This window comes from Phocoena sinus, chromosome 11, assembly GCF_008692025.1.
Source record: "Phocoena sinus isolate mPhoSin1 chromosome 11, mPhoSin1.pri, whole genome shotgun sequence".
NCBI classification, from domain to species: Eukaryota; Metazoa; Chordata; class Mammalia; order Artiodactyla; family Phocoenidae; genus Phocoena; species Phocoena sinus.
Genome location: NC_045773.1, coordinates 81,561,015 through 81,582,526, shown reverse-complemented (window position 1 = coordinate 81,582,526; position 21,512 = coordinate 81,561,015). Strand labels below are relative to the sequence as shown.

The window sequence follows — 21,512 nt, the reverse complement described above, 5'->3', positions numbered from 1 at the left end:
GGAGAAACCACCTCTTTTCTCAGTTTTTGACTGTTTTTCATAGAGATGGTGGTGTTCCCACTTGAATTACCTGAGAATGACCAATCTCCTTTTTCATTTTATTTCCCATACTTCCACTTCCTTTCCTGTCTTCTGCCCAACCCTGAGAGCAAAGAGCCCAGAACTTAACACCTTGTAAGCTCTGGAAACATATTAACCAAAGTAGCTTAACTTATTGATGATCTGCTAGATACTAGGTGCTTTCGGGGTGAGGGGATGGTATCCAAGTTAATTCTCTCACAACCATGCAGAGTAGATGTTAGTGCTTTAATTTTGGAGCCAAGTAAACTGTGATTTAGAGAAATTAAGAAGCAAATCAAAGGGCATCTAGCTACGAAATCAACACAGCCAATATTTGAATTCAAGTCTTTTACTCCATTTCCAAATTCTTTCCAAGGCATTCAGAGACTTAGTCTCAAGGCACTTCTCTCACCCAAGTCCCACCTCAAGGCATTCTTTATCAAAGGTCAAACTGCATTTCAGTTCTGTCTTCCATCTAAAGCAGCAGTGGTAACTGTGTGAAGGGAGGATATTGGTGCTCTCTTACATTAGGATGAAAGACTTACCTTCGGGGGGGGGGGGCGTTTCTGTCGTACACAGCTCTTGCTGTTTAGAACATGTATGGGATGAAGATTTAAAATTCAAACATGAAAAAAAAAAAAATTCAAACATGAAGTTATTTACATGCTGGACTTCACTCAGGCATGTACAGAGGAACCCGGTCTGGAATTCACAAAACTTCAATAAAATAAAAAAGCCACACTATGAATGCCTGGTCAAGTGCTTACCTCCCCTACCCACAAGGTGCTGTGGGGTCACGGGGAGCACTGTCTCACAGGATCTCAGGGCCAATAACCAGATTACAAAGTTGACACCATGAGTTACCTCTGCAAATAATTTCTCCATAAATAAGCCCTTCTATAATAATGAATGAACACAACGTAATGAAATGCTCAGTCAACCTAAGCCACAAAAAAGGAAAATGGTAAGTTTGTCCCTCTTCTAAAGGGTATATGAGGTCAGGTTAACAGATTTAGAAAATATTCCATTCTCACGAACAAATTTAGTGTGTATTTCTACTCCTGGAACTATGAGACAACTGGATTTTTAAGGATTTAAAAATAAACAAGTATTATGTTTATTTAAATATATATAATTAAGTATATACCAGGTATGAGTACCTATACATAATTATTCATACCATTTCGAAAAGTACGTGCATCTTAATGCATTTATGAAATTGGTTGGTGGGGTTTTTGTTTGTTTATTTTGCTGCAACAGATTTGTCTCTTCTGATATGTCCAATTCATGTACCCTATATTGATTCTCACTTATGCTAAACACGCTAGCACACTAACCAAATAATACTCAGAGTAAAAAGACACATCACCCAGATTTTTCTATTAGAAGCTGCAAAATGTTGGAAACTCTTATTATTTGATATGTATATGCAGGTCGCAAGCCCATAATAAACACAATTATGTTTCTGCAGTAAAATGCATGGCTATTAACATTAGGTTGAGTAAACAAAGACTATAAATAGCGTCGCCTCTGGCTTTGCCACAAAATGGATGCAAGTCAGGCCAGGTTTTGCCACCCAAATGAGTTAGAAACAAAATTTTTGGTTTTCAGAACATTGCGGACTTTGGAATTACAGAAAAGCATGTGTGGAAACAACTGTATAAACATGAGAAAATTTTTACAAATAGATGTTTTTAGGAGTCAGATGAACACATTTGAGGCAACAGACTAGAAATGTCTTTTTATTATTTTTAAAATTTTTATTGAAGTATAGTTGATTTACAATGTTGTATTAGTTTCCAGTGATTCAGTTATACGTGTGTGTGTGTATACATACAGACTAGAAATTCTATTTATGGAAATACCATAAAAACACCATTGAGATGGGGCTTCCCTGGTGGTGCAGTGGTTGAGAGTCCACCTGCCGATGCAGGGGACGCGGGTTCATGCCCCGGTCCGGGAGGAATCCCACATGCCGCGGAGGGGCTGGGCCCGTGAGCCATGGCCGCTGAGCCTGCGCGTCTGGAGCCTGTGCTTCGCAACGGGAGAGGCCACAACAGTAAGAGGCCCGCGTACCGCAAAAACAAAAAACAAAAAAAAACACCATTGAGGATCTCCATAAAGGCACTATATGAAAACCATGACCCTATTACAGTGGGGCAGGTGGGTCCTTCCCTGGTCCAGAGAACCATATGTACCATTCAAATCCTAGCAGAAGGCAATGCCTAGAACAGCTGTGAAGCAAGCTCTGCTTTTAGCAACCTAGAGTAAACAAACACCTGCTGAGTTTTAACTCTTCCCTATTCTTCCAAGCCATCACTCTGAAACTCTAAAAACCAACATGACTCATCCACACCTTCAGATGCTTTCAGTATTCATTGCACTTAGATCAGCACAGAAACATAATACCTTTATTGGTGCATAATTTACAAAGAACTCACATCTCTCTTAATCCTTTCAACTGCTTCAGTGTGGTAATATCTCCATTTGTCACATGAGAAAACTGCTGCTCAGAGAGTTTAAATGACCTGCCCAAGGTCACACAGGCAATAAACAGCAGAGCTGGGCAAAAAACCCAGGTCTCAGGTCCTCCCTCCTCACTCACGGTGCTCCAGCCATGCTGGCCTGATTACGTTTTTTAAGCTGCTCAAATACAGTACTTTCAACTCAGGAGACACCAGTCTCCTCTGCCTGGAGATGCCCTCCTCCTCCTCCACCTCCCCACCCCATACCATCTTCACTTCATTAACAGCTTAAATATCACCTCCTCAAGGAAGCCTTCCCTGAATTCCTCAGACTAACCTAAACCCCCTCCCCATCCTGCTAGGTGCTCTCTTGGCACACTGTATTCATCATTCAAAGCACGTATCTCACTGGTAATTAACTTAATTGTGGAATCATTTACTTAACATCTGCCTTCCTGACCAGATCTTAAGCTCCATGAGGGCAGGGACTTATGGTGCCCACTTTTTCCCTCCTACAAGAGCTGCACAGTGCCTGCTATTTGGTTAGAAGTTTGATAAAAGATCAATCAATAAAAACATCTTCTGACTCAAAGATCAGTATTCACTCCACTGTACAGAATTATCACACCATTTTCCAAGCCTATTACCCTCTTGGTGGTCTTTGTTGTTTGTCAAAGACCTTCTAGTTATTGGTGAAATGGGTACTTTATTCCACAGGCCATAATGGTGATACACCCTCCACGCGTTTAGGTCTTTCCACTCTGTGAGTTACAGGATCATAACAATAGCATTTATTATAAACAGTTTGGGGTTGTGTACTTTACTTGGATTGTCTCACTTGCTCCTTATAACATTCTCTGACATAGATATCTTTATTTCCATTTTGTAAATGGAGAAAATGAAACGCAAATAAATGTAATAACTTGCCCAACGTCTCACACATAATAAGCCAAGATGTGAACATTTATCTGACTTTAAAGACCCTGCTCATCCTGATGACCAGCTGTGGGAAGCATCCCCAAGGCACCTAGGGGTCTGTCTCCCTGAGAGTTATCTGCACATCAGCATTGCTAATGTGGATAAAACCGGCAGGGCAATCATTATGTGGGTAAGATTTCTGTTAGGAGTAGATTCACCCTGCCACAGAGCAGGGAGCTTGGCGGGGACACAGGCAGGGTCCCTCTCCAAGAAGACTTCTCCAGTGTTTTTCTGTATGTTCCCTTTTAGCAATATCTCTACTTACTTGCCTTATTTGCAGGTGCTGTTGTTTTGCTGTCCACAATGCTGGGATGCCCATATCCTTCCCTTGCTTCCCAGTACCCTTCCCTTACTGCCCAGTAGCCCTTACGGTTAGCAGACTGAAGCTCCCTCACCGGCATTAGGCCTGGCAGGACCGCTGCTCATCTCCCACCACTCACAAGTCCTCTAATGGCATTACGGGTATAATTTCTGGTGCATGCACAAGTTTACACCCACATGGCAGCTCTAATGGTGGCCCAAGTCAGACCACTATACTAGTACAGCAAGATGCTACCAGGAAGATGGTCCTGCTGCCTTTCCTGCTGCTCTTAAGGAAGTGCCCTTCCAAAGATCAGCCTTCTTGGTCTTATTCCAAGATCTTGCTGTGAAATAGGGACAAAGGTGGAGAATTTCCAACTGTATCTGGAGCAAACTTTCATTCTGCCTTGATAATTACAAGTAGGACAGAAGAAGGGGACAAATAAAAAGAAGAGGGAGACCAAGACCCAGTAGACCTTAGGAGAACAGGTGACCCTCTTGTCCCTGGTTGCTGTAAAACAGCCAGCAGGCAAGACAGGGTGTCTTCTTTCATCTTCCTTCTGTACTCACTGTCCTAAATCCTAGAACCAATGCCTTTTGAAGTCTCCCTCCCTAAATCCAACCCAACTGAAGCTATTGTGGGGAACTTTTTAAATAGCAGGAATGTACCAAGCAAGTATCCCTGAGTTTGCTAGTTTCTTACCAACATGTTACTAAAGGGATTGAGGGTAACAATGTAGCTTCTAACTCTAGGGGCCCATGATGGAAAAGCACAAAGTAAACTGGAGGTTAAAGTGGAAAGAGCAGGATGGTGGTCAGGAAGGAGGATGAAATGGCTCCAAATAGAAGCACGACTAGCATGTGCTGAGCACCTACAACCATTTTTCTCGATTCTAAGTCCTGAGTAAATGTGAGTTCATTGATGCATTAATATTTCAGTAAGTATAAACTCTGTACAACTTTGTCAAACGACTATGGTATGTCGTCCACTAAGTACTCTCACTGGGGCAGATCCCGACTGAACTCCACCCAGTGTCTTCCCAGCGCTAGCTTTGTGTCTAACCTCAGAGCAATAACTTAACCTGACCACTAGATGGCACTAGTTACAAGGCAACCTTAGATTCCCTCCAGAAACAGTATTTTTCCCAACTAAGGAGACTTTCCAGGTTTGTTTGTTTTGTAACTTTTTAAAAAATCATAATTATAAAGGCCATATGCTCACTGTGTAACTATATCAAACAGTGTATGAAATAAAAAGGAAATGTCTCAATTCTGGCAGTTTCCTAGCCTTGATTTGAATACAATAGTGTGTAGCCCTGATTAACCCCAGTTAGGCAGAAAGCTGTGCTGGGCTAATAGAAATCACCATCATATCTCAAGGCCACACCAGAGGTATAGCCATACCCAACACAAAACCACTGTACCCAGGACTATTCCCCACCCCCCCCACCCCGCCCACCACCAGACACACATGTCTCCACATTCAGCTCCACTCTCACTAATTTTAAGGCCTCAGTCCCCTTTATAGTTTATCATCTCCTTTCAAAATCCTTGTCCTTCTTTGAGGGAATAGCATCACCAGACTAACTGAGCTGGTTGAACTTCTGTGGTTTGTTAGTAAGTCAGTACCTGAATCAACGGTTTCAGGAAGCGTATTAAAAATCCTAGTCAAAGATATTAACATAATAGTTTTTTTTCCTCCTCTATAACATTTTTTTTTCTGAGATAAAACTATACCTAACATGCCTCCTTTATCAGATGACTTGGCAACACCAACCATTTGGAATGCTGCTGAGAACCAAGGGTAAATGAGAATCAAATTGCTCCCGTTGGTCAAAATGGCTGTCCTAAAGCTCATTCAACAAGAAAGACTAAGTTTGAGTCAACTTGATTGATTAAAAAATCTGGACATCGGTTTTCTCATCTGACACTTGAAGGATTCTTGAGCAGCTGGGTGCTGTGGCTCCAGAAGCCTCAATGTCCCCTGAAATATACACAGAAATGGGATTGTGTGGGTAAAACTAATGTCTTCCTTTCCTGGAGCAGCAGGGAAGATGACACAGAGAGGAAGACTTGGGTCCTGTGAGAGTCTTGGAAGCAGTAGAAGTGGCCGTGGGGAATAACATTAAGAGAAGGGAAAGGTGAGGGGGAAGTGAGAGGAGATGCTGGCTCCGGCTAAACCACCTTTGGCCCCTGAAAATCAACCAAAGTCATTTATCATTTGTCATCCCTACCCCTCAAAATAGCTCCCGCCAGGCTAGCAGACACCTGAAGTTCCTCATCACACAAAGCCCTTAATCCAGGATTCAAGGTCAAAAGTCAAAAATACTAACCTCTGGGAACTTCCCTGGTGGTGCAGTAGTTAAGACTCCGTGCTCCCAATGCTAGGGGCCCGGGGTTCAATCCCTGGCCAGGGAACTAGATCCCACATGCATGCCACAACTAAGAGTTCGCATACCAGAACTAAGGAGCCCGCATGTCTCAACTAAGACCCAGTGCAACCACACACACAAAAAAACAAACTAACCTTTGAGTTAACAAGTTGGTGTGATCTAGATCAAGTAAGAGTGTAAATATTGACCTAGAGGGATTACAATGCAAGAAGGTGCATGAAGGGGGAACCCACAGCCTGAAAGGGAGGAGACTACAAAGCAAGGAGAATACAAAGGCTGGAGATCAGAAGGTTAAGATTCCAGTTTGCCATTCATTCTTTCCACAAACTTATTCTATTATGTATTCCTCACTCTTCTAGCCAAGGAGGATACAGAGAAAACAAGATAAAGTCCTGCCCTCATGGTCTGACTTTCTATGCCCAGGCCCTGCACAAAAGGTGTTATTATGGTTTTTGAGAGCCAGACACAGACCTAAGTACTTTGCATACCTTATATTCAATCCTCACATCAACCCCATAATCCCCATTATACAGTTAAAGACACGGAAGTTTCTTTACTTTCCAAGGTAACAAGTCCTCCCACAGGACAGTAAACTGGAGTCTGACATGTTTATCGATCAGCTGCATGGAGCTGAAATTTACATCTGAGCATCCAGGTGTATATATATATATATATATATATATATATATATAATATATCCATATTATATATATTATATATATCCATATATATATGGAGACGCAGGTCCGCCATGTTCTGGAATAGGGATATAAGGAGTCCTGAAAGAGCTTTAAGATTTCCATACTACAGAATTCTCTCTCCATATAGTTTTCTCTGCTGGGGGGCCGGCGGGGTGCTGTAGGGGCCAGGCTTTAAGATGATGGCCAAAATGACAGTCGCCCCGCTCCAAAATGGCCACCACTGTGTTTTCCTTCTATCGGAGCAATCGTGTAGTGACTGAAGGGCCATCACTGGTGGGTGCTCTCAGGAACTGGGCCAGATGCCAAAATGGCCACCTGGGTCCTCCCTCTCCTGAGCTATTCGCCCCGCAACATTTACGCCTCCATAATCCAGGCTGGACAAAAGCAGAGGAACGAAGCGGACAGGGGAGGAAGGCAGGTAACCAATGGCGGTGGGTCTGAAGTGAAAGGGCAAGAAAAGGTTTGCCCTTTGGAACTGGATGTCACTGCACGGTCCGCAGGCGCCTCGCTTTTGCCTGAATATGTGTAGTCACCGCCTTATTCTCCGCCCCCAAGGGCTCCTGGCAACCAATTATCGGCGGGAAGTTGAGTACGTCAGCTGTTGCGGGGCAGACTGGGAGCGCCTCCTGGGCCTTCCCCTGCAAGATCCTTAGGGAATGTTGGTGGAGAGTGAAGGCGTCGGGGAGATTGTAAGGAGGCGGCAGGAGCGGGAAAAAAAGACGAGAAAGGAAAATGTATATTCTCGTAGGGTCTTATAGCTAGGGAAAAACCTTAGAGTTACCTAGCCTAACTTCCCATTCTATGTTGGCTGGATGTCCAGGGGATGGGAAGCTCGCTCCCTCAGTCTCTGCCAGGGCTGGACGATTCTGATGGAGAGAAGATTCTCCTTTGTATTGAACTGAAATCTACGTTCGAGGACTTGCACCTAATTGTTCTACCCCACGAGGACCTGCAGAACAGTTTAATGCCTCTTCCATAGGACAACTCATAACATTTTGCTCAAAATCAGCACAAATTCATTCCTGTTTATTGGGGGGCGCGGGTAAGTAAGCTTAAGTGTTTGACTCACCTGATTCATAACAAGCTGAATGTTTTTCTTTTTGAAAAATGAAAAAATTTCAGAATAATAACAAAAAAGACACCAAAAATGGGGGAAAATGTTAATAGATAAAATGTAAACCTTTGGGTAAAAGAACTCACTTGCTGGGTACCTGCATCAGCTTGATTCAGATCAGTGTTCTCATTTTTCCTGCAGACCCATGAAACACGGGGCTAAACAGATATAAATTAGACATTTTAGAGCCTATCGGTCATTGAGTCTCCATGGACTTTACAGACCAGTTTAAACACACATATACTATGAAAATAAGACCACAAAAGTGGAAAAGAAAATATCAATTTCCTCCTGAGATTTATACCACTAGAGGGAGTTCCAGAAGAAAAATCACTGCAAATGAGAGCTAATAACGGCACTTACAGAATGTAAGTGTACCATTCACAGTTCCCATGGGTCATTCATGTAATTGTGTTCACAGCCCTAATGAGGTGGGTGTCAGTATCCCCCATTTACAGAGGAGAAAGCTGAGAGGTATAGTGTGTCCACCTGTACGAAGTATACAACTTTGTGCTGGGTAATTTATCAACATTTATTAAAACTGCAATTGCCCATGCGCTTTGAGCCAACAACTTCACCTGTGTAGAAGGCAGTGAAGTTCATGGGCATTTGACAGGCAGTCACACAGGGCCCATGCTTAGGAAGGGACACTATGTTTGGGCCATGATGCTCTGTGTCACTATCTCGAAATTCTTAATAATTTTCTTTCAATTTGTGTTTTGTCAGTGAAGTCTGATGGGGTAATAGAACATGTGCTGAGGGCTTGGAGCCAAGGTTCAAGCTTGATCTCACTTCTCAGCCTCCCCAGGACTGGTTTTTAGTTGCCTTCAACTCCCCCCAGGGACCATTGCCACTCTCTGTGCTGCCCTCTCCCAGCAGGAGCCTGGGCACAGGGGAGAGGTGGGGTCAGACATATATACCTGTCTTGCCAAGTTGAGAGGCAGGACCCCAGGCACATGGGAAGGCCTGCATTCACCCCCCTAAGTATCCCACTGCCTGAAGGAATGTGATATTAAATAGCAAAAACAAAAACAAAGCCACCATGACAGGTCAAGAGTGAAACCACAAAGAAAGCAAGAACATTCTTGGGAATTCCCTGGCTTTCCGGGCTTCCACTGCAGGGGGCCGGGATTCGCGAAGCTGAGATCCCACAAGCTGCAGCACAGGGCGGCCAAAAACTAATTCTTTTTTCTTCATCTTACTGAAACTTTTACAATCAGAGCCTAATATAAAGCTTGACGCACATCGTTTCTGTTAAATATTTATTGATGTAAATTAATTGAATACATTTTTATTTAACCTAGTAAAATGGATATTTTAAAAATTGAAACAATCTAAATGTCCTGGGAAACTAGTTAAATAAGTATGATACATTCATGCCATAAAATATTGTGTAGCTGTGTAAAATAACAAGGATGTTCTTTAGGTACTAATATAGATTGTCTCCAAGATAAATTGTTGTTACCATTTATGTTAAAAAGGGAGGGAGGGTAGATTAGTTCTCACACGAAGAAACTTTCTTGTGGGGCTCCCTCTAGTGGCACATATGTGGAAGGATTCAGAGAAAACAAGTTGGCCCAGGATGGCTGGGCGATTTTCAAAGTATGTCATTTTATACCTTTTGGATTTGGAAACAGAAGCAAATGAACACCCAAATAAACAAATAAATAAGAACCCATTTTCAAAAGTTCAAGAGGGCTATATTATGTATTAATATGGAATTATGCATTATTAAGTAAACACCACAAGAAGAACACAAGAAGCAGAACAGGGCATGATATATATTTTACACATTCTCTGGAAAAGCTTACGCAGTACTGCTATTGGGTGACATCTAGGAAGCTCCCATTTATTGAGTGTTTACTATTTTACATACGGATAGTGTGTTAATATACACATGAACATATTTATAGTATGTCACTTTGCATACATGACTGTGTACACGGCCTGTTATCAGACCTGGTGAGAGGTGTAGATCAAATGGAAATTACTGAGGAGAGTAAGAAACGACCCAAGAATATTTGCAAGATCATATAACATACGCCACACAAAACTAAAGTAACTTTTAAGAGCTGAAAGAAATGACCAGCCTGACCAACAACACAGGGTTGTTAGACACGTCCACACCATGCACCATGCCCAGCAAAACCCAGATGTTCCTATACCCAGATTTCTATAAATGGCAACTCCACTGGCTTTGTTTTGCTGGTAGCCCTGCCCCTTTCCCTTGTCCAGAGACCATGTCATCCAAGGGACTGCTCACCCCAGCTCCAGAAATCCACCCCCTTTCCAAAGATGTGAGGCAGTCGAGGACGTGGAGGCAAGTGAGGTGAGCTCTTCAGAGGTAGGGGGTGTAGTTGTTATAAGTGGTTTTGGTTGGTTAGCTCCTGACCCTCTCTGATCTTTTAACCCTCCACTCCACCCTGATCTCCTATCCAGCTTTTTTTTTTTTTTTGTGGTACGCGGGCCTCTCACTGCTGTGGCCTCCCCCATTGCGGAGCACAGGCTCTGGACGCGCAGGCTCAGCAGCCATGGCTCATGGGCCCAGCCGCTCCACGGCATGTGGGATCTTCCTGGACCAGGGCACGAACCTGTGTCCCCTGCATTGGCAGGCGGACTCTCAACCACTGCGCCATGAGGGAAGCCCTCCTATCCAGCTTTTGACAACTGGACGAGTGCCAGACAAATTCAAGCACCTTATGACCCCCAAACCCTGTCCAGGAAAGCATCTTGTGCATAACTTTCTTACCTGAACCTGAACTTGTATCTTGGAGGAAGAGCATCACAGGATATGTTAGGTTCTAGAAGGAGAGAATCCCCACGTGAGAGGAAGTCAGGCAAGCACAGAGACTCCTCTTCCCGCCTCATTCATCCCTCCAGACCTTGACTTTCACCCTCACGGCTTCAGAATAGCCAGCCTGCTTGTGCCCAAACTACAGCCGCCTTGCAGAAAAAAAGAATACACCACTCCCAGACTCAGCTGACTGGAGTCCATCCTTCTAGCCCCTCATGCTCATCTCAGACAAGAGCAGAAAATGTCTGTCCCTGTTCTGTTCCTAGCCCTTGAACAGTGCTGCCCAATGTAATTTTTTGTGGTGATGGATCTGGTCTATATTTGTGCTGTCCGATGCAGTAACCACTAGCTATATGTGCTACTGAGCGTTTGAAACATGGCTAGTGCAATCAAGGAACTGAATTTTTAATTTTATTTCATTTAAATGGGCACTTGTGACTAGTGATTACAGTATTGGACAGCATGGCTTTAAATTGTCCATCCTGACTTTTTTTTGATGAGACATCCTTAAGATTGGAAAATATATTTTTCAAACTTGGTGCTGATACCGGTCTCACTCTTTAGTGATCAGCCAAGTCTGGGGATAAGGAGAAAGATCATATTCCCATCCCAGATCTCACTTTCCCCTGTGACAGAGGAAATTGGAGAGCGATGCCCAGGCTGGGGGCTGTGTCCTGACTGCTGACCTGTCCTCAGTGCCTGTATTGATTGACAGCCGCTGACTTTGCAGATCTTGCTTTCTTCATGCCTGCTTCTTGGAGCACAGGTGACCATCAACTCCTGACACTTGACTTGTGACTTTATTATTTTTTTAAATGCATTACTTTAATATATATATATATATTTGGTTGCACCAGGTCCCAATTGTGGCAGGCAGGCTCCTTAGTTGTGGCATGAGAACTCTTAGTTGCAGTATGCATGTGGGATCTAGTTCTCTGACCAGGGATCGAACGCAGGCCCCCTGCATTGGGAGCATGGAGTCTCATCCACTGCGCCACCAAGGAAGTCCCAACCCCGTGACTCTTTGAAATGTATTCTTTGGGAGGGAGAAGCTAAGTCCAAGCAACACATCTGAACATAAGGAAGGGCGTTTGGATTTGCGGTGGGAGAGAGAAAGGTCAGACATCAAGAGGAAAGAATGCCCTAGTAATGACAGTTATGAGACCACAGAAATAGGAAACCAAGTCTAAATGTTCCTTCCTTTTTAAAAATCCAACACAGATCCCTATCTTTTGGCTAATACCTGGAGGAGAGGGATTGAAGGGACCTTGCAGATTGCACCGACAAGCTGTAGCCTGCAGGCCAGTGAGTGATCCATCCCAACAGGTCAGATCCTAGAAGCCCCCTCAAAGGCTGGCCACCGGGAGAGAGTGGGGGAGGAAAGCCTAGTACCAGGCAGCCTCTGCTCCGTAGCTCTGAGGGGGTGGGGAAGGCAAACCCTGGTCATCCCCTGGCTCTGTAGCCCTTTTGTGTAAGTGCCTGGCAAGGGTAACGTGGGGCTGTGCCTGGGAGCACAGCTGCGACTCTGCTGGGGAGGAACCAGGGCCAGGGCAGCTCTGCCCTCCCCAATCCTCCCCTGGGGCTTCTTCAGCCGTGGGGACACGCACCTCTGTTGGCCTGACCCTGCTGCAGGGGCTCCCTTTCCCCACTGACAGTGGAGATGGCCAGTTTTTTGAGCTCCTTTCTGCCCAGCTGCCTCCCCTCCCTCCTCTTCCTCCTCCAGCTGTCTTCCAGCTCTGCAGGTAAGATTTCTCTTTATTCCTGCCCTGGGGAGACCCTGAGAACAGGAAGGCTAGTTCCCTGGGCTCACCTCCTTCAACTCACCCTCAAGTTGCCATGCAAGTTACCTTTTCAATACATAGATGTGCTGACATGGTTCCCCTCAGATACCACCAGTGCCTCCCTACAGCCTTCAGAAGGAGACCTAAATCCATCATGCGACCTTAACTCAGGGCTCTCCTTGAACTTGGTCTTACCTATCTTTCCAACTTTGCTTTCTCACCTATCAAACGGGGAATATCATAATAACAGCCTCTTGGAGTTGCTGTCAGGGTTCAATTAGGTAAGGTATATATAATATGCTTAGTTGTGCCTATCCCATGGTAAATCATGATAAATGTTGGTTGAGTTGTAGTGTCTCATCATGTTTGAGAGTTCTGTCTCACACTATCAGGCACTAATAAGTTTTTACAGAGGATCCCTGCTCTCCGAAGACAGATTCCCAATCTCAGGGAGCCGCCTAACAGAGAAGGCTCAGAACATATACTCCCTCGGGAAATGGCTGCAGGTCTAATGGAGAAACTAGCTTCATCTTCTAGTAGCTCCAAGGCTGACAAGGAGATATATCCCACAGAGGAAAAAAGACTGGGAACATGTACAGGGCAGGGTCCAGGAGCTGTAGAGAGGGCTGAAGATACAGAGGAAAAGAAGAAGGAGGAAAGAAGGAAAGAAGATCCTCCACCTCTAGGGTGGAAGATCTCAGAGGAGAAGAATTTGGGACCAGGGTGTGAACAAATACAGAGGGCTGAGAAGTGATGGAGAGGTGGTGGTGGAGGAACGACCAAAGCAAGACCTCTAAGGGGAGAAGAAGGATCAAGTTGGCCAAGACTGAACAGGGAGGCCCATGGAACAGTTAAACTGCAAGATGCTGGACCACATTCCAAGGTGGGACCTAAAGGCTGGGATGACCACATGCTAGAATGTTCTGTCCAGGGAACTCACGGTATCTCTATAACCAGAGACCTTTAAGAAAAATTGAGCTTCTCCCTGGCTCTAGAATTCTATTTAAAAATCAAGTGTCTTCTTTTCCTGTTTAGAAGCAGCCCTTCCCATGAAGGGTTTGTTTGTCAAGGTTCCCTCTGATGCTCAGTTTCTTTTATTTTGTGTCTTGGATAGGACAGTTCAGAGTAATGGGACCAGGGCAGCCCATCCGGGTGCTGGTGGGGGATGAAGCGGAATTGCCCTGTCGCATATCTCCAGGAAAGAACGCTACAGGCATGGAGGTGGGATGGTACCGACCCCCCTTCTCCAGGGTGGTTCATCTCTACCGAAATGGCAAGGACCAAGATGAAGAGCAGGCACCTGAATACCGGGGCCGCACGGAGCTGCTGAAGGAGACTATTGGGGAGGGAAAGGTGACCCTCAGGATCCGGAATGTAAGGTTCTCAGATGAAGGAGGTTTCACCTGCTTCTTCCGAGATCATTCTTACCAAGAGGAGGCAGCAATAGAATTGAAAGTGGAAGGTGAGTAGTGTCTATAATAGTAGGTATTGTCTGTTGGGTGGCCAGGACCTCCCTTTGAGCCTTCAGTCATTCTCTCAATTGAGATGAGATCCTTCAACCCAAACAGCTCATTCCTGGGAATTAACTCCATAGAGATACGCACATCAGTATCTCTGGGAATTCATATGCTCACATTGTCCGTTACATCATTATTCTGTAATGATGTAAGGAAGCCGGAATCAGAGTCCGTGCCCATGAGTAGGGAAGTGACTGAGTAAACACTGTTACCCATACAGTGAATATCACGCAGCCATTTAAAAGATTGTTGTAGGGCCATTCCAGACAGCTTGGAGGCATTTTACAAGGTATTGTTGAGTGATAAAAGCAAGCTACAGAATCTAGGGAACAAAAAATTTATCCATTTATATAAAAGTGTGTATATAACATGCACATTTGTGGGTACGTACAGAGAACTTTTAAAAATTTTTAAATAGAAAAAATGAAAAATGTAGGCAGCAAAATAATCCATTTGTGGTTATTTTGTGCTACTAGAGGGGAATATTACTTATCTGAAAGATAATCAAAGTATCCAAGTGGACCTTTTCCTTTCTTGTTTTGCTTTGGATTGTCTTTTCATTTATTTGTTATAAACAAGGGCCTTATTCCTAAGGAGTCAAACTGGTCAAATCCTATTACAGTGAATTCCTCAGTTGATGTGTTTGTAGTGTTTTATTAGATGAGGAACATTATTAAACAATATATTCCTGGTAAACATAGTTGCAAGGAATTAAACAAGTAGAACTAATGTCTGAATATAATCATAGAAAGAGATGTTACCTACAGATTTTACCTCCACTGCTTTCTTTCTCCAGAATTTCATTTGTGGTATGTTTGTTTTGTTTGTTTGTTTGGTCGGGTTTTTTTGCGGTACGCGGGCCTCTCACTGTTGTGGCCTCTCCCGTTGCGGAGCACAGGCTCTGGACGCACAGGCTCAGTGGCCACGGCTCACGGGCCCAGCCGCTCCGCGGCATGTGGGATCTTCCCGGACCGGGCACGAACCCGTGTGCCCTGCATCGGCAGGCGGACTCTCAACCACTGCGCCACCAGGGAAGCCCTGTGGTACGCTTTATGTGAGGGATGACTTTGAAATTTATTTTTTTGTTTTATCCGCGAGGGGTTAAGACTCGGACAAGGAGGGGGAGATTTGAAAGTTAATTGCTATTTAACTGAGGAACAAAAATATTCTGAGGCCTGGGCCTCAGGTCATTTCCCTTCCCTCCTCCCCACCTGCTGGGCAAACATCAGACAATTGATCACTTTTTTTTGTATCTCAAGGGCCACTGTTGCAGTACTGGGACCAGAAGATGGCATTGTATGCAGGATAACAAAGCACTATTTCTAGAGACGGATCTCAGGGATGTGAAAACAGCTTTGTGTGTCATAGAATGTTCTTCATACAGCTGTTTACACTGGGGGATTTTTACCTGCAAGGAAGTCTGATAGTGAGGATCTCTCCAGTTTTCCGATTTTCCTCCTTCCTGTTCAGTAGCTTCCTGGCTCAGTAACTGCCTCCCCCAGTACATCCCCACCCCACCCCAACAAGCAAACAAACAAACAAATGAACTGCCCGGGGAGAAAGTTTTCCTTTGGGTGGATTTCCACATTCCCACCCACTTCTCCTTTCTCATAATCTGCATGCCTAAGAGTCTTTTAAAAAAGGGAGTTTAATGATGGACCACCCACCTAGCGTGAGGAAGCTGAGACAAATTTAGGACTGAAATGCAGTAACTATGTGATTGCCAAGTTTCAGGTGTAATTACCTCACCTCTTTCTCTAAAGAGTTTCTAATCTCTCCTTCCAACTTTGTATTTTTCTTGTCAGTTTTGTGATTTCATTACTAGTTGTCTGTAAACCTTTCTTTAAACTCTTCATTATGAAACTTGAAAATATATACAGAAGTAGAGAGATTATTATAATGAGCCTCCAAGTTCCCATCACCTGACTGCAACAGTTATGACCCAAGGACAGGCCACCTGTTTCACTAGACCCCACTCATCACCATCCTCCCCAGATGAATTCCTCCGGCAAATCCTAGGCAGCATTATCGTGTCATTGCTAAATCCTCAAAACCGTATGTCTCAAATAGAAAAACTCAAAAGCAAAACAAAACCATAACCAAAATACTATTATTACATCTTTAAAATTTAACAAAAATTCTTAACAATACTCAGTCTGTGTTCACATTTTTATGATTGTTTTATAAATATATTTTTACAGTTGGTAAACCCAAACAAGATCCACAGGCTGGCATTCGCCCTGTAGAGTTTCCCACGATCTAGATTTTGCTGATTTCATTCCCATGTTGTTTAATACAGTGTTCCGTACCTCTTATTTTCTGTAAACTTATAGATTAGGATATGAACAATCAGATTCAGGTTTGATTTATTTTGTCAAGCATATTTCATAGGTGATGCTATATACTTCATTCATATCACTTTACATCAGAAGTCTCATAATATCTCTTTTTCTCTCTTTTTGTGATCCTAACCCTTTGTTAAAATATAAAAGGTGTACAAAAAAAGGAACTAAAATATGTAATTGTTAAACCATGTTGCTCCAGGTAACTTCCAATGAGAACTTTGAAAGTAGAGCTGGCTGTGTTTTCTCCTGGGGAACACAGTAACAGACAAGAGCCTGAAACCGCAGCTTGAAGGATGGTATTTATACCTAAGAAACCAGTTTGATGTTGTTTGCTGTGACTTAATGCCTACCCTGATGGCAGTATCTTTATCTAGCCCCCTAACGCAGAGAACAAGACGTCAAGGGCCGGCCCTGAACATTGAGATTATACACGGAAAGCTTTGGGGCACTGAGCCGACTCGAGAATGGGCAATAGATGGCGCCAGAGAGCCAAAGGTCATCCCCTGTCTCTTTATCTTTCCTACTCCATGTCCGCTCAGTTACCAAATCCGGCGGATCTTACTTTCTCAAAAGCTCCAGAAGAAAGGTTCTTAACTTTTCTTTGCGTCATGCACCCTTTTGTCGGACCGGTAAAGTCGATGAACCCCTTCTCAGAAGGATATTTGAAATGCATAAAACATACTTGTACTGAAATACAGTTATCAAAATATTAAAGTAAGATATGGGGTGGCCCTAATAATAGTGTCATTTCAAAAGGAACATAAGTGATATTTTGAGATTTCTGTACCGTGATATGAAAATATTTGTGATTTTTAGGGATGACAAGGTCTCAGGTTTTGTTCATATTGTTGTGGAGTGTTGCCTACAAACATAATTGAAAGAAACACTAAATTTCAGCTTAAAGTTTACTGAAAATACGTATTTTTTTTCCTATTTAAGTTCACCTTGACTTCCTACACCGCCACCACTGTCCTAGGCTCATGTGTTTTACTTTCACCATTACCATGGCCTCTTAATTGACTGCCTTCGATCCCCTCCTCTAGTCCTGCAGTCAGTAAATCAGATCTTGTCACTCCTCAGCATGAAATGCTTCAGTGTACCCCGTGACCTTGAGGATCAGCTCTAAGTCCCTTTAGTGGTGCTCAGAACTCTCCAAGACTGGCCCAGTACACAGCCTCGACTCCTGTCATTCTAAACCACCGGCCCTTCCCAGAAATAACCGCTTACTTTTCCTTTAAACCTAAGCTTAGGTGTTAGTTCTGAGTCATCTTCTTTGATCCTGACTCATGGAGCCGTGGGCACTGTGCTGGGTGTTGATGACACAGTGCTGGGCCCCCCGGTTCTGCCTTTCAGATCCCTTCTACTGGATCAACCCTGGAGTGCTGGCGCTCATCGCGGTTCTGCCTGTGCTCCTCCTGCAGATCACTGTGGGCCTTGCCTTCCTCTGCCTGCAGCGCAGACTCAGAGGTACAGGCTGGAGGGTGGCTGGCTGGGGACCCTTCCCTGAAGTGCCTGGTCTCTTGGAGCTTGGTTAGCTAACGTTTATTTTTGAGGGACTTCTGGGTTCAGAACTCCATAATGACAAGTTTTACATCCTACCAAATGTAAATATCATTTAGATAATAGGGCCTTTCATTTCCCTATGAGGTAGGGCTGATATATAATAGCCCCATTTTAGAGAGGAAGCAACTGAGGCCTGGAGTGGTTCAGAGATTTACTCAAGCTGGCACAGCTTGTAAGTGGCAGAGCTCAGGCCTAAACCCCTATCTTCTGGCCCCTGAAACATACACAGCAGCTCATGCAACTGCGGGAGTGTGAGCTTCAGAATCAGGCAAGTCTGTGCTACTAGGTTTAAATAAAGATACTGTAAGTAAAAGTCCCTACCACATAGTAGGTGTTGTTTCCTCCTTTTCCATCCAACACTGAGGACATGGCTTCAACCGTCTGAAGCTCCTCTCTTGTGCCCAAGAGCTTTCATTTTGAGACTTCTCCCCGCCACCAAGCGTTCTCAAAGCCAAAGCCCGCAGGGCCTCCAATTCTCCTCCCCCTCCCATTCTTAAGAGGATAAAGCAGCAAGGAGGGCTTGGAGTATATGAGGGGGGATATTGGTGGGACCTTCTCTTCCCTTGACCTCATCCCAGTTACTCAGTTACCTCTTCTCCCACATGAGAAAGGTCTTCAGCCCACATGGCTGAGCAGAAAGAACCTGATCAGTGGAGTTGGCCAGCCTGGGTTTAGATCCAGTTCAGACAATGACGAACTCTCCAAGCCTCAGTTGCCTAGTCTGAGTCAAGTAGCGATAACACCCTCCCTCCTACAAGTTATGGGAGGGTTAAAGGGGATAATGTTATGTAAAGCATCTAGTACAGAGCCAGTCACGAAGCATCTGCTCAACTAAAAACTTAGTTCCTTCCTTCCTCATTCAGATGCGAAGTAGCTTTAGATTTCCTAAGTGACAACCCAGCGGGGTGGAGTGACATTGTGAACTGAGAACCAGCAAGAAAAGGAGCAGAGAGCAGTGGGGGCGGTCATAAAACCTTAGATTTGTTGGGGGCATTGGTGAACATCGCTGTCTACTGAGCTTCTCCACTTTGTTTAACCCGATATTTAAACCAGGCAATAGCCAGGGAATGAGCCTGAACTCCTGCTTTCAAATCTGGTGCTCTTCTCACTCTAAGGGTGTTCATGGGCTACTGAGAAACAACCTGCACAAAGGCCCAAGGCAATGGGTGTGGAGGGGCCCCATCTAGTGCCTGAGCTGGAACTAAAAATGTCGCCTTTTTCTATTTTAGGAAAACTTCCAGCAGAGATGGGTGAGTTCCAGGCACCTTCCCTCCCCATGCCTCCCTCCAGGTCTTCTGGTGTAACTGAAATGGTCATTTTCTCAGACCATCTCTGCCTCTGTCCCAATATCCTGTGCTCCCTTCAGGCAGGAACTTCACTATTAAAACTCCTATAACCAGTCATAGAGTCTTATTCCTCTTCCCTGCCTTCAGCCAGAGTAGAAGTAAAATCCTACAGCTTCCTTTCCTCCATCGTGCATCACTTACAATTTAAAGTGACTAAATAACAAAGGCTCAGAGGAGAAAAGATTGTTTTGAGTGCCATACTAATAATCCCTTTGCATTTGTTCTTTCAGAGAATCTCCACCGGACTTTTGGTAAGTCCTGGGGTACCCAGCCCCCCAGGTCAGCTTGGTGCTTCACTCGGCTCCTGTTACCTGGGGACGTAAGGACCCCTGGCTTCTGGTTGGTTTCCTCCCTCTCTTGTTCTTTCTTTGAATGTCATCATCTGCACCTAGGATGGGTTAGATAATAGCAAACACTTACATTACGCTTTCATGTACCTGGCACTGTAACAGCTTCCCAAATGTTAACGTTCTAGGAGTTACAAGTACTTTATGTACATTACTTCTTTTTTTAGGAATTACAAAAGGGAGGTAAACAGATCCTTTGCACATCAACTTGATGTCTAGTTGGGGAGGTGATACATATACATAAATTACTGGAGAACAAAGTACATATACATCATCGACAACTCACAGAGGAATGAGTTTTCACAGTACAGAATGAGTAACTACATGTGACTCCTCAGGGAAGGCGACTTGGGGGAAGAGTGAAGACATCAAACCCCACTAGAATGTTGGCCTGGACTTCCTGGTGGTCCAATGGTTAAGACTCTGCACTTCCACTGCAGGGGGTGAGGGTTCAATCCCTGGTGGGAGAACTAAGATCCTGAATGCCATGCAGCAAAAAAAAAAAAAAAAAAAAAAAAAAAGAATGTTGGCCCTAGGACATGGTCTCTGTCCTTTTTGTTCACTGCAGGTTGTCCAGTGCCTAACGACAATGCCTACAATAGAAGGGCACCCAAATATTTGTTGAATGGATGTTGCAGAAATTATAAGATGGTCCCTGCTCTGAGCAGCCTTCCTGAACAGCCTCTCCTCCTGAGGCTGGAGGTGCCCCTGGCTCCACGCTAGCATTTAATCAGTGTGCAGGAAAAACAACACACATAGTCTGCAACTCAAAGGGAAGGAACAGGATCTTTGTTTTACAGGATTCAAAAAAACAAAGGTCTTAACTTTTTGTACTCTTTGGCAATCTGGTTAAGCCTCATGGACCCCTCCCTTCCCAGAATGTTTTGAACTGTACACATAAAATATAACACACAGGATTACAAAGAAAACCATTGTTTTGAAAGTTTTCGAAATATAAACCAATTTGTGATAAAGTAACAAATGTACATTAAATAATATACACTAAATACAAAATATACATTAAATAATAAAATGTAGCAGCAGGTCTAATAATTCGGTGATTTCAAAATATTGATAAAAAAATATATATATAAAAAAAATATATTGATAAACAGTATTCTGAGATTTCTGCAACAACTCTGAAGGGAATGTGGCTTCCATTGGTGATGAAGTCACAGGTACTGCCGATAACTGGTTTGTTAGCTACATTTTTAGTGTAAGAAAATGCTAAATTCAGTTTGAAGTTAGTGAAAATAAAAATGGAATGCTTTTCTCATCCAAATTCATGAACTCCCTGGACTCTATCCACAAACTATTTTGGAACCCAGGTTAAGAACCTACCCCCTCCACCACCCAAAATAAATCCAATAATAAATGGAGAGGGGTGGGTGGGACACAAGGGGGAACACATGTTAATCCTGTTTGTTCTGTGGCAAACGATTCAGATCCCCACTTCCTGAGGGTGCCCTGCTGGAAGATAACCCTGTTTGTAATCGTGCCATTTCTCGGACCCCTGGTGGCCTTGATCATCTGCTACAACTGGCTACACGGACGACTAGCAGGTGCAGTGCTGGGGCAGCAAACAGGACCACTGGGCAGCAGGGGATCAAGCCAGCCCTGAGTGAGAAACATAAAGAGGGTGGATGGAACCAGGGCTCAAGATTCAGAGCTGGAATTTCCTTCCTGCTCTGTCCACATGGCCAACTCCAGGCTCCTCAGAGAATCCATAAAGAGAGCCACTTACTGAGATCTGTGGGGTCCCTTAGTGGAAAGGGAGGGGGGGGGACTATGAATTCCACAGGGAGGAT

General features: G+C 44.1%; 1 protein-coding gene across 4 annotated transcripts in view; it reads left to right on the top strand.

The window, feature by feature from the left end:
• Positions 1-12,432: 12,432 nt before the first annotated feature.
• MOG (myelin oligodendrocyte glycoprotein) overlaps positions 12,433-21,512 on the top strand; it is a 9,867-nt gene continuing 787 nt past the window's right edge. For 2 of the 4 annotated variants that reach the window (XM_032648335.1, XM_032648336.1), the window contains exons 1-5: positions 12,466-12,547; positions 13,701-14,048; positions 17,802-17,915; positions 19,241-19,261; positions 19,588-19,608. In XM_032648335.1, coding sequence (XP_032504226.1) covers positions 12,466-12,547; positions 13,701-14,048; positions 17,802-17,915; positions 19,241-19,261; positions 19,588-19,608 — 586 coding nt within the window. Of the gene's footprint in view, positions 12,548-13,700; positions 14,049-17,801; positions 17,916-19,240; positions 19,262-19,587; positions 19,609-21,149; positions 21,267-21,512 lie in introns of all 4 variants that reach the window. The other 2 variants (XM_032648337.1, XM_032648334.1) reach the window with 2 other exon arrangements.